The sequence below is a fragment of the Colletotrichum lupini genome, chromosome 6 (genome assembly GCF_023278565.1).
Source record: "Colletotrichum lupini chromosome 6, complete sequence".
NCBI lineage: Eukaryota > Fungi > Ascomycota > Sordariomycetes > Glomerellales > Glomerellaceae > Colletotrichum > Colletotrichum lupini.
The window spans coordinates 5,418,814-5,431,902 of NC_064679.1; the positions used below are offsets into that span (position 1 = coordinate 5,418,814).

The 13,089-nt window shown below is 46.4% G+C and overlaps 3 protein-coding genes across 3 annotated transcripts; 1 reads left to right on the plus strand and 2 right to left on the minus strand.

Annotated features, from left to right (window-relative positions):
• Positions 1-86: 86 nt before the first annotated feature.
• On the minus strand, positions 87-245 carry CLUP02_13049 (uncharacterized protein; the record flags this gene model as incomplete). The annotated part of the gene is made up of 1 exon (XM_049292007.1): positions 87-245. A coding segment is annotated over one exon (159 nt), but the record flags the coding sequence as incomplete, so codon positions are not given.
• Positions 246-4,369: 4,124 nt separating this feature from the next.
• On the plus strand, positions 4,370-10,339 carry CLUP02_13050 (tyrocidine synthetase 1; the record flags this gene model as incomplete). The annotated part of the gene is made up of 1 exon (XM_049292008.1): positions 4,370-10,339. The coding sequence occupies one exon, from the start codon at positions 4,370-4,372 to the stop codon at positions 10,337-10,339; it is 5,970 nt and encodes a 1,989-aa protein (XP_049149154.1).
• Positions 10,340-10,887: 548 nt separating this feature from the next.
• CLUP02_13051 (uncharacterized protein) lies at positions 10,888-12,748 on the minus strand (the record flags this gene model as incomplete). The annotated part of the gene is made up of 5 exons (XM_049292009.1): positions 10,888-11,023; positions 11,117-11,238; positions 11,315-11,348; positions 11,417-11,892; positions 11,975-12,748. The coding sequence occupies 5 exons, from the start codon at positions 12,746-12,748 to the stop codon at positions 10,888-10,890; spliced, it is 1,542 nt and encodes a 513-aa protein (XP_049149155.1).
• Positions 12,749-13,089: the final 341 nt, after the last annotated feature.

Consider the following 13,089-nt stretch of genomic DNA (forward strand, 5'->3'; position numbering starts at 1 on the left):
AATATATACTTTTATTATTATTTAACTATCTTAAAGTACTTACTACTAGAGACTTTATTCTTTATATTATCGAATATAATACCTAGTTAATTTATATTTTTTAAATATAAGAGAAATGGGGTATTAATAAGTAAAATATAAAAAGTTATCGTTCTAAAGTACGTCTTTACTTCTATTATACCTAGGGTAACGATTTTCTTACTTAAGCCGAAGCTAATCTTTATAATACTTATTATTAACGTATTAAGTATTACTAATACGATCTTCTATAGTACTTAGAATTACCCTTTTCCTCTTATTAACTATTATAATACCTTAGTATTTAAAATAATCTTATAAAAATTATTTAAGCTATACTTTTTATTTATATAGAATACTTATATAAGCTTAGTATTCGAGGGGTTTAGGTAGTATAAAAAGGACCCCTCTAGCTACCCCTAGCTTTACTTAGTACTATATTCTTTTTTTTTAAATATTAAGAGAGATAGCGTCTTCTCCTTAAGTATTAAAGGAATAGGCTTCGGCCCTATTAAATTCGCCCTTTTAGTTACCTCTATATCCGTTATTTAAAGGACCTTTCTTTATTATTTATAAAAAAAAGCCTACTTATTAAGAGCTTTCGCTACCCTTTATTTATTTAGCCTCGTATATTTTCTAAAAGCTAATAAGGTAAAAAAAAAGTAGTTAATATTATTAATTTTATTATAATTTAATTCGTTAGTATAAGGGGTAAGATCTTCTTTATCTTTTAAATCTCTTATAGGGGGCGGATACTTTAGGCCGCTATTTTAGCTACTATCGTTAGGTTCTATACCCCCAGATCTACCCTTATATATAACGAGGAATTAGTTAAATTAACGAGGGCTAGTTTTATTATTTATTACCCTCGACTTTTTATACTATTCGTACGATTTAGTATATTCTTTTTTAAAGTAATTACTTAATTAATATTTATCCTTTTTATAAATATAATATTACTTCTTTTATTACCCTACTTACGAGTCAAATCTCGGCCTATTTAACAAATCTAGGCCTCCTTATTAATAATTACCGTACTTAGCCTCTTTTCTTTTTTTATTATACGTTCGATCGACTTAATATTATTAATAAGGGCCGTTATATACCTAGAGGTAGGTTTAGTATAGTATTCTCGCTTTAATATTAAAGCTAGATCTTAGCCTTAAGTAAAGCGTCTCATAATCTTTAAGTACTTAGTATAGGGTTATTTTTACTTTTAGTATATACTAAATTATAATATAAAAATATCTAATTTTCCGCTCGTTAGTTCCTTTATTTAATTAGGTTTTTATTAACTTATTAATTCGATCGATAAGCTCTTTAAGGATCTCTACTTATAATTTACCCTCTATTATCCTAGTTATAAATATATAAAAAATCGCTCGTAGCTTAAATAGGAGCTCTAGGTTCTTATTATAAGTCTCAAAGCGGCTTTAAATTACGTTAATAATACTAAAAAAGTCGTTTTAATTAAGATTACGTACCGCTTCGTAGTAATAATTAGAGGCTTTACTTATAAATATAATATTAATTACTAAATAGTACTAGTATTCCTTAATCCCGACCTTTTTATAATAATTATAAAATATTATTAGGGTTTTTTATAAGACTTTATACTTCCCCCTAGAGTATAATTTCTCTTTTAAAAAGATTTTTTTAAAGTTTATAAATTACTTTATATTTACTATTATATTTTTAGTATTTATATACGATCCCTACGTAGCTACGTATTATTAATAACTTTAGGTCGTTTATCTCTTTTTTTATTAACTAATTAGTACCGAATTTCGTATTAATAGTAGCGACGAGCTATAAATTAAAATAAATAGAATCGTTAATTATTATATTTTTAATACTATATTTTATCTCTATATATCCTTTTATAATAATAAATTATTATTAATAATTATAAAAAGGAAATCTACGTCGTTTACCCTTTTTTTAAATTCGTTAAAATAATTATATACCCTATTAACTTATACTTAGTTCTATAATACAAATTCCTTTTTTATAATCGTCGCTATTAAGATTTCATACGGTTCTTATAACTATAACTACGCTAATAATACCCCTTATTTATAAAAGAATTTATTAACTATTTTTATAATTCCTAAGCTTATGCTTATAAACTATTTATTTAGTTAATAACTAAGGTTATTTATAATTTTATAAAATAGGAGTTACCCCTATAGCCCCTTTTTCTTATATACCTTAGTTAAATAGATTAATACTACGTTAATTTACTTATTATTAAGTTAATCCATAATTCTATATATTTACGTCCCCTAATAGTCTAGGTTAATATTTACTTATTTATAAAAAATAAGGATTCTATTTAAAATCGGGTTTCGTCCTCTTTTTTTTTACCCTAACTCGCTAAGGGTCGTGCTCTAGCTTATGCTCGTATTAGTAATTATTAGCGTATTTAATTTTAATAAAAATATATTTAATCCGCGCGCTAGTTATAATAAATCCGTACTTTTACTACTTAATAAATTTATTAAGGTCTAAGAGATTCCCACTTCCTCTTACTATTTCGCTACTACTCTCGTTTTTATTATTTTTAATAATTACTATTACCTTTCTAAATCACTAGCTATCGTACTTACTAAGATCCTCTTTTTTATTTAATTTAAAAAAGTAGGTTTTAATAAGTCTTTTTTTTAATAATAGTAATAAACGTTTATATTATTATAAGAAAATATAATAACTAGTCTCGGGATCTTTACTAATTACTAATTTCTATTATTCTATATATTTCTAACCTCTTAAGCCTCGTATTTTTTATAATCTCTAAATAGCCTCTTTCTTTAACCTATCTCTTCTAAAGTAATATTTTATAAGAATAGTTAAAAATAAATACTAAGCGGCTCGTAAAAAAGCCGGATAGGCTATTAAGTATAATTAGCGAGGTTAAGCCCTTTTTTTTATAAAATCGCGGGCTTTAAGGACTTATTAAACCTTATTATTTATACTTAGTAAGGCTAAATACTTTAAAAATCTTTTCTCTCATAGCTTCTTAATACTTTATTTTGTACTTTTTAAATAATCTTTTTCGTAATTTAATTATAATTAAGTAATTATTATTTTCTAGCGATCCCTTTTATTACTTAGTTAACTTTTTAAACTTAGTAATCGTACGCTAAAAGCTAGTATAAAAAAAGCTTTTTAGTAGCCCTTTAGAGGATTCTTTTCCTTTCTCTTTAGAGCCGTATTTTCTTAGCTTTTTTTTAAGCTAATAATAACTATAATAAGAGGTTATAAAACTACTTTAGGGTAACTATTTTCTTTTTAAGTTAATTTCTAAGATTTATAATACTCTTAACTTAATATTATTAAGACTTATAAATCCCCTCTTCTTTTATTAAACTATTCTTTATATTATATTCCTAAGTAATACTTAGGGGGTAATTAAGGGAGCTATAAGGAGGTTATTTAAATTATAAGCTTAAGGTTATACTTATAAAATCTTAATAATAATAGACTTTTTTATATATTATAAATCTCTTAGCTTAATAACTCTTATATAGGTTCTTACTACGCTAACTAAAAATATTTATATTTAAAGATTCTTTTTTTTAATTACGTAGTACTTTTTTATATTATATTATTAAGCTTACTCGTTATATTAATTAATTAGGTAAGTAGTTACTACGTAGGTATTTCTTTTTATTAATTTAATTAGTTAATTTTTAATTACGGGCCGGCTATAGAAAAGTTATTTAATAAGAAAGCTATTTAAAATAATAATAAAAATCTAGTTACTTAAGTAGTTTTATTAATTAATATAATTTAATATAATAAACGTCGACCTCTCGTAAATAATAAAGGGCTACGATTACTTAATTCCGTACGGTATTTAAGAATTACCTCTTTTTTTATTTACTTTCGTAAAGTTAATTAGTATAAATCTCCTATCCCGTGCGGTATTAAGAAGTCGTCTCTTTTATATAATAAGATACCTTACCGATTTATAATAATAAAATTTAACTACTAATTAATATTAATATCCTTATTATAAAATAGTTAGTTCGAACTATAGGTTAACGAAGAGATTAATTAAACTATATAAATATCTACGTAGTAGTTATAAAAAAGAGGTTCTAACTGTAGGTTAGGCTGGCTACGATAATCGGAAATAGGGCCCCTAATTGGCCCCTGCGCAGTCGGCTGTATGCCGCGGTCGAATTGGACTTCTAATCCGACACTCCTCGCATTGCCCAAAGACATAGATTACCACTCGCTTCCTTCTCTTGATATCAAAAAAGCCAGCCCGAGAAATGCTTGCATCGTCGTCTTTACTTCGGGTAGCACAGGTACCCCGAAAGGCATCGTTTTAGAGCATAGGCACATGTGTGCCACCGCCCATCAGCACGGCCGGGCCTTTAAGATTCGGCGTGGTCTTCGCGTGCTGCAATTTGCTGCCTACACGTTTGACATGGCCAACTCGGACATCTTCTGCACCCTGTTCCACGGCGGCACCATCTGCGTCCCTTCAGAGGACGAGCGGATGAACGACCTTGCAGGCTTCGTGGCGCGGTTCCAGGTCGAGTCGGCCAAGATCACCCCGTCCCTAGCCAGTCTGCTCGCCCCGACCGACATGCCTAGCCTCAAGACCATTATACTAGGTGGTGAGGTTGCCTCCAAGGACCTTTTGACCCGCTGGGCGAATCATGCTGAGACAATCATCAGTTATGGTCCTGCGGAGTGCGCCGTGACCTCGGCAAGTCATGTTTACGTGAAGGGGACCGATGCTGGTGTCATCGGCAGAGGATTCGGCACACGATTGTGGATCGTGGACCCCAATAGCCGCCACGTCATTTTGCCTATTGGCTCCGTGGGTGAACTCCTGATCGAAGGTCCGAATGTTGGCCGGGGATATCTGGCCAAGCCTGAGATGACGGAGCAGTTCTTTGTCGGTGCCCCCGACTGGTGCAGCGACAAGAACAATAGCCAGGGCGAGCCTCGGCGATTTTACAAGACTGGTGACTTGGTTCAGTATGATTCCGACGGCGTGGTGCGCTTCGTCGGCCGCAAGGACTCGCAGATCAAGTTGCGCGGCCAACGTCTCGAACTCAGCGAGGTGCAGCACCATCTCAAGGAGGCTTTCCCCAAGGCCTCAACAGTCCTCCCGGTTGTTATCGCACCCCATGTTCTGGGCGCTACCAAGAGTCTGGCAGCATTCGTGCAATTACGAGACGGTGCCGGCCTTGTTCAGACCCAGGAAGACAACATTGTCGCATTGGACCTCTTGGGAACGGATGAATGGCAAGCCAGCGTCAAGGCTGCACATAAACTACTGTCGAAGGCTCTCCCCTCTTACATGGTCCCGACGCAGTTCGTCCCGGTGTCGCAAATGCCAAGAAACGCATCTTGGAAGACTGACATACGGCGCCTGCAAGAGTTGGCCGCAGACCTCCCTCTGGGCGTGTTGACTCTTCTGGGCCCTTCCCCTTCACTTCCGTCTACCGGCCAAGAGCCCCTGACGGAGATGGAACTCAAACTACAAGAGCTTTGGGCCATCCTCCTGGACCGTAAGCCTGGCCAACTAGGTCTCGACGACAGTTTCTTCTACATTGGCGGCAGTTCACTTGAAGCCATTCGCCTCGTCAGCCTCGCCCGCACTCGAGGTCTTGATTTGACGGCTCAGCAGATTTTTCAAAGTCCCAAATTGAGAGATCAAGCTCGTTCGCTAAAGCCTCGTTTGGAGATTGCGCCAGAAGGCGATACCATCCCTCCACTGTCGCTGCTTAAGCCAGAGACGGATCGCCGTACAGCGCTAGAGTATGCTGCAAAGCTTGCTGAGGTCGAGCCGAGCCAGATCGAAGATATCTTCCCGTGTACACCTCTGCAAGAGGGCCTGCTAGCCATGACTGCTCAGCGTGAGGGAGATTACGTTGCACGCAGCGTGTACCGCCTTCCCGCTTCGACTGATCTAGCTCGCTTCAAGAGAGCGTGCGAAGAAGTAGTAGCCAAGACACCGACGTTGCGCACCCGAGTGGTGAGTCTCCCCGACGATGGGCTGGTTCAGGTTGTTGTCAACGAATGCTTCCAATGGGGTCCCGATCTGGACATGGATTCTATCTCTTCTCTTGAGAGCCACAAACCCAGCCAGGCTCTCGGGTCAGGGCTGTCCTTCTTTGCTCTGGGTGAAAGCGCTCGTCAGGGAGCGACATACTTCGTGTGGACAATCCATCACGCGCTCTATGACGGTTGGTCTGCGCCACTCATCTTGGACGCGATCGAACAGGTGTACAACGACGGCCAGTCACCAGTCTTTGCCCCCTTCCAGAGCTTCGTCAAACACCTACTCCAGCAGGACAATACAACCGCAGAGAATTTCTGGCAAGCCCAATTCGATGGCGGCGACGGCGCGGTGTCCTTCCCTGCGCTACCCGACCCCTCGAAGGTGCCCCTTGCCGATACCGTCGTGGACCGTCTCGTGAGCCTCGCCTGGCTTCGCAGCAGCACCACACCCGCAACGGCTGTTCGCACCGCCTGGGCGATTCTGCAATCTCAGATCTCCGGATCCAAGGACATCGTCTTTGGTGCGACCTTGACGGGCCGGCAGGCCGATGTCGCTGGCGTAGAGCGCATGACGGCGCCTACCATCGCCCCGGTCCCCGTACGAGTGATGCTACACAATGATGAGAATGTTGAGGATATGCTGCACGCGATACAGAAGCAGATGGTGGACATGCTTCCGTTTGAGCAGTTCGGTATTCAGAACATCAAAAGAGTTTCCGGCGCTGCTCGGGATGCTTGCCAAGCACAGACGCTCCTCTTGATCCAACCTCTTGGCCAAAATCTGTCGCTGAGGCAGAACCGGCTTATGTCTCACGTCTCTGGCTTTGTACACGAGACCAAGTCGTATGCCCTCACGCTGTACTGCTACCTCGAGGTCGATGGCGTGCATATCTATGCCGTCTTCGACTCGTCTGTGATCAAGGAAGAGCGGGTCTCCAGAATTCTGGGACAGTTTGAGCACATCTTGAAGCAGTTGAGCGACGCAGAGAATCTTGCCCTGAAAGTTTCTGATCTTGAGGTAGCTTCTCCTCAAGATATGAAAGACATGTGGCGCTGGAACGCTCAAGTCCCCCCAACCATGGACCGCTGTGTGCACGACATGATAATCGACCGCGTCCATCAACAGCCCGAGGCAGAAGCTATCCATGCTTGGGACGGCGACCTTACATACGCACAATTAGACGCCCTATCATCAACGTTAGCTCGCCGTCTTATCAAACTCGGAGTCGGCCCAAACATGATTGTGTCCCTCTGCTTCGAGAAGTCCATGTGGACTCCCGTGGCTGTCATGGGCGTCATGAAGGCCGGAGGATGTTCTGTCCTGCTGGACGGGGGACAACCAGAGCAGCGGTTGAAGACAATTGTGCAGCAGGTCGTACCTAGCGTCATGATTGCCTCGGCTCTGCGCAGGGACGAGCCATCGAGGCTCTGCACGTCCAACGGACTGAAGGTGATAGTCTTGGATCGACAGGCTCTGGACGAGCTCGAGGCTACTGACGTTGAAGTGCCTCTTCCCGTAGTGCCAACTTCTAGCTTGCTGTACCTCGTCTTTACTTCCGGCAGCACTGGACTGCCCAAGGGGGCCCAAGTTACTCATTCCAACTACGCGAGTGCGCTGCACTATCAGTGCGAATTCTTCGGCTACCAGACCACCTCTCGCGTGTACGACTTTGCGTCCTACTCTTTCGATGGCGCTTGGTTCAACATGCTTCATACACTCGAAGCCGGTGGGTGCGTCTGCATTCCTCTGGACGAGGATCGACGGAACGATCTGTCTGCCTCGATCAACCACATGGGAGCCAACATGCTCAACCTGAACGCCACGACCCACCGTCTCCTGAACCCGGCGTCACTTCCGGCCGTCAACAACCTCATTTCCTTGGGCGAGCCGATCCGCAAGGAAGATGTCGAGATCTGGACACCTGGGGTCATCAAGCAAGCTTATGGCCCCGCCGAGTGCACCCCCATCTCGACGGCTCTGCGAGGGGAGACCGGTGACCAACCAAATGTCGGCATAGGCAGCGGACTGGGCTCCCTCACCTGGGTTGTAGACCCGGACACCGGCCGATTGATGCCACCAGGAATCACGGGAGAGCTCTGGCTTGAGGGCCCCATCGTCGGCGCCGGGTACCTGAATGAAAAGGAAAAGACGGCAGCTGCTTTCGTCCATGACCCATCGTGGCTTGTAAGGGGAGGGGGCGGTGTTCCGGGCCGTCAGGGACGTCTTTACAGAACTGGCGATCTTGTGCGACAACTCGATGACGGACCTCTAGTATTTGTCGGGCGCAAAGACACACAGGTCAAGATCCGTGGCCAGAGAGTCGAGCTGGAAGACATTGAGCACCACCTCCACCGCGTCATGGCCAGCCGGTACGAAACCGTCACCTTGGTTGCCGAGGTCATCAAGCCGGAAGGCCAGGAGCCCATCCTCGTGGCCTACGTTGCCCTCTCATCTCCCGGCGAGGCGTCCTTGGATGATGTCCTCGCCTCCCTGGTGGTTGGGGAGCCTAGCAAGGAGCTGGCCAGCGCGCTTCCCGCACACCTCGTGCCTACGGCTTACATTCCACTCAAGCAAATCCCACTCACGATGACAGGCAAGACAGACCGCAAGCGCCTGCGCGAGATGGGAGCCGCGATGACGCGGGATCAGCTGGTCGCTCTACACGAGACTCACTCGGGTATCACCTCAAGGAAACCGTCCACTCCCGAGGAGATGCAACTCAGGGAACTCTGGGCGCGGGTGCTTAACCAGACTGAGATATCAAAGATCAGCGCGGAGAGCAACTTCTTTGTCATCGGCGGGGACTCCATCCAGGCCATGCGCATAGTAGCCCTAGCCCACGAGCACGACATGCGCTTGACTGTGGCTGACATCTTCCAGAGTCCGCGCCTCAGCGACATGGCGAAGCGGGTCAAGATGGTGCAGAAGAAACAATCGGCGTACTCGGAGCCACGGCCGTTCACCCTGCTCTCTGATGATGACCTGGCAGGGCAAGAACTCGGTGCTTTCATTAGAGAGACGATTGCGCCGGCCGTCGAATTCCCGCTCGAAGATATCCAGGATGTCATGCCAACGACGGCCACCCAGGCCATGTGCGCCGACGCGGCCATGTACAATCCGGCACAGGGGTGCTTCATGGTCCACGTAGACGTACCCGAGCGCGTCTCTCTCGACACGATAGAGGAGTGTTGCCAAAAGGTCTGGGACCACCTCAGCATCCTAGCCGCCGTGTTCGTGACGCCTGGCGAGAGGATGTTACAGGTGATCCCACGAAATTCGGCGGCGCCGGTGGAACGACACCAGATTGGCGACCACCAAGACATGGATGGCTTCGCCACGGAAGTCTTCCACGCCGCCCTCCAGCCTGCCATGGTTCCGGGATCTCTTTACACGCGGTTCTACGTTCTTCACGGTGTGGGTCAGTCCACGCGCTGGGGCCTCCGGCTTTCCCACGCCCATTTCGACCGCACCAGCTTGACACCCATCCTCGACTGCTTCGCGGCCAGCCTTCAGGGCAAGGCTCTGGCACCCATGGCGCGCTTCTCGGGCTTCATTGAGTGCGTATGCGAGGCGGAGGATAGGATGCTAGCTCACTGGCGCGAGGTGCTTTGTGGTTCGAAGCCTCTCGCGCTGACCCCTACGGGGCAGCCCGCTGAGATTGTGTCTATCAAGCGCGCCATCCAGGCGCCGCCCGCATTCGATGGTTTCACAGCGGCGAATCTTTACGTCGCGGCGTGTGTGCAGGCGCTCGCTCAGCTGCGCGATACTGATGACGTGGTGACGACCATGACAGTGTCGGGTCGTTCCACACTTCCGCCCGCGCTAGCCAACGTCGTCGGCCCAACTGTTAACATGGTGCCTCTGCGCGTGCGACTCGATGCTCAAAAGACATTTGAAGGCACGCTCCAGGCAACGCGGCAGGCGCAGCTCGATGTGCTCGGTTTCGAGACGAGCACTGTCGCGCCGCTGTTCGAGGCCTGCACACCCGCAGCGTCGTGGCAGCCCGATGAACGTCGGTCAACGTACATCCTACAATTTCAGAACCCGGAGCCGTTCACGGTGGATCTTATGGGCGATGGCGAGTGCTGTCAGGAGCTCGGCTGGTTCGGACCGGACAAGGTGTGGGATCACTCGGAGGAGGTGTGGCTCATCGCAAGGCCGGACCCAGAGACCGAGACATGGAACCTATGGTACAGCGCCAACACGGTCAACTTTAGTCTAGAAAGGCTGGAGGAACTTGTCCGGGAGCTGGAGGTGGTCGTTCAAAGGGTAATAAAAGACGCGGCGAAATGAGGAGATGGTCCGGAGAGGTGACAAGTTTTGGTTGTTTTCATAAAAAGTGTGGATAATATTTTTCGTCAGCAGTTTGGGCATTCATGAGTCTCGTGGAATTTTGTGCTAGGACTGGATGTTAATTGTCGTGTTATATTGATTGATTCGTAGCCCTGAATGCAACGAACTGGATTTTTTTTACTTATTTCTTTAATCAAAGAAGAAGATTGAAAAGAACAACAACAGAAGATAATCTGCGAACTTGGATCCATGATTCACTCTGAAATTATGCACGTTTCTTGAGAAGCCGATGATATTATGCTACCCTCTCAAGCTAGCTTGAAAGATGTATCCTGCCAACTTTCTGACTGACGTTCTTCAATTTGCTTAGGGATGGGCCCTGCAATCTAGAGATTACATTTCCATGGACAAATCTAAGTAAACCAAGCTTGTATGCTTATTTTATGCTCGTGTGTATTCTACATGTCTAGGACGGTAGTGTCCAGCATCTCACACCGGCCAGCGCCATCACCTTCTTTCGACAACGTTCCATGTAAGATAAGCTCCAATTACTGCTCCGCGAACTTCAGCATGAACTCTGCAATGTAGCCAAGAAATTGATCTGCAAGCGTCGCGTTCAAGCGGCCGTCATTGAAGCAAATGGACAGCCCCGTGGCGCCCTTCCAGCTGTCCATCCTGACGAGCCTATGCAAGGTGTAGTGGTTAGCATGTTGCCGGCAACAGGTGCAAGCCAAATCATTGGGGCTTTCAAAGACTATGAGGAACACATGTACTCACACGTCGGAGAGATAAGTATCCAGGTGAAACAAGCAGCTTTCCACAACGAGGAGCTTCTCTTCGCCCGCGCCGAATACCTCTCTAGGGATGTACTTGTCCACGATGCCGTCGCTGGCAAAGACCTGCAAGAGAAGCGTAATGTCAGAATACAAAGATCCGCCATATTGAGGAGAATGGTCTGGAGGACAAGATACGGACCGGAAAGCTAGTAGGCGGGAACGATGGCGGTGCACTAATCAGTTACACGCCGCGTCAGCCGGTGCACCCAGTGATCAAACATTGACATAAGAAAGTACGTACGACCCGAGCACGCTTGCGAGAAAATTGCCCTTGGCCTGGTCGACGGCGAGCTGAAACTCATTTCGTAGCCAATACTCATAGCCGTCCTTGACGTGCGTTGCCAGCGCCCCCAGCGTAGTCCGCACGGCATCGGCATTGCTCTCATCTACGGTCCACTCGCGCAACGGTGCGAACTCAACTGAGGCGCCGGCCTGGCACGAGCCATAGCGCTGCGCCGCGTCGCCGCAAAGGTAACGTCTGCCGTTCACGGGCAGCGGCGAGGCAAGGACGACCGTATCCGAGACGTCGGCGGGGAGAGGCCGGGCACGGAGCAGGGCAAGGACCATGGCGGCGTGGCCGAGGTGAGTGGCGGTGTAATTTGGACCAAGCTGCGTCTTGATGGCGGCCTTGATAGCAGCACTCTGCTCGACGGTGAATGTGCGCCATATCGTGCGAGGTGCGCCGGTATCAGCAGCAACAGGTAAGCCCCAGCTAGACTATGAGGCATTAGCTGTGGTAATGCAGCGGAGAGAGATGGATGTTGTTTTGGAAGAAAGGCGTTTGAAGGAAGAAACTCACTCCGCTTTTGAGGAGGGCGGCGATGAACTCATCCCGCGTCTTTTTGTAGTCCTCGCCTAAAGCGCCGACATCAACCTTGCACGCATCGAGAACGGGCACGTTCAGGTTCGCGATCTCGCTACCCCACGCGTACTGCGACGACGCCGTCTCTGCCTTACTGGCACATAGCTGCTCTCCAAGGCGGCGCAGCAGGTCCCCCACGAAAACACGCGCGCTGATGCTATCCCAGTGGATGTGATTGAAGACGCCGAGAACGTCCACGCGTGCACCGGCTGCCAGCAACGCCTCCTCGTTCTGCACGTCAGCCACGACGACGAGCGTCACGGGCGGGAGGGACTTGGCGGGGTCGATCTGGCGCTGCTTGCCGATCTGGGCCGCAACCTGCAGCCCGGTCTGGGACGTGGATCTTACGGCAACGGCGGCCCGCGCCCATTGCAGGACTTCGGCCTCGCACGTCGGAGGGATGTAGATGATGTGCGGGGGTCCGTACTCGGAGGCCCAGGCGGTGGTGCAAGCGACCTCGGGGTGGTAAAACCGGAGATGAACCAGCGCATCCGCGAGATGCCGCGCAAGGCCAGCCAAGGAAAGGCCGGCAGCTTCGATACGGAGGGTAGTATTGAGGTAGTTATCATATTGCCCGCGAGAGTTGGGGCCGCGCAGGCCGACCCAAGCTTCGGTGCCGAGCCCAAGGCGCCGTACGGCTCGGGGGTCATCAGGCGACGGGTGCCAGCGAAAGGTAGCAGGATCAAGCTGAGGAATAGGGGGAAGGGACATTGTTGAGAGTAATGAGTAAAGTCTTGGGAGAAAGTGTGTTAGATAGAAAGAAGAAAGAAAGTCACTTGGCTCGAAAGGAAGATGGCCAATCTTGATGATGTTCAGTGAGGTAAGGTAAGGTAAATCGAATGAATGATTGAGTCAACTTGCCTAAGTATCTAACTGCCGTCTGCCAATATCTATACTTGAAGTCGTTGCTGACCTATGGCTATGGCTTACTGCTGATGTACTCTCATCAACTTCACAGAAACCCAAATTGTGAGTGCTTTCAATTGCATCCACGTCAACATGCCGGGGTCAAGTCTGGTGGCCCAACACAACTCACACCCCCTCCCCGTCCT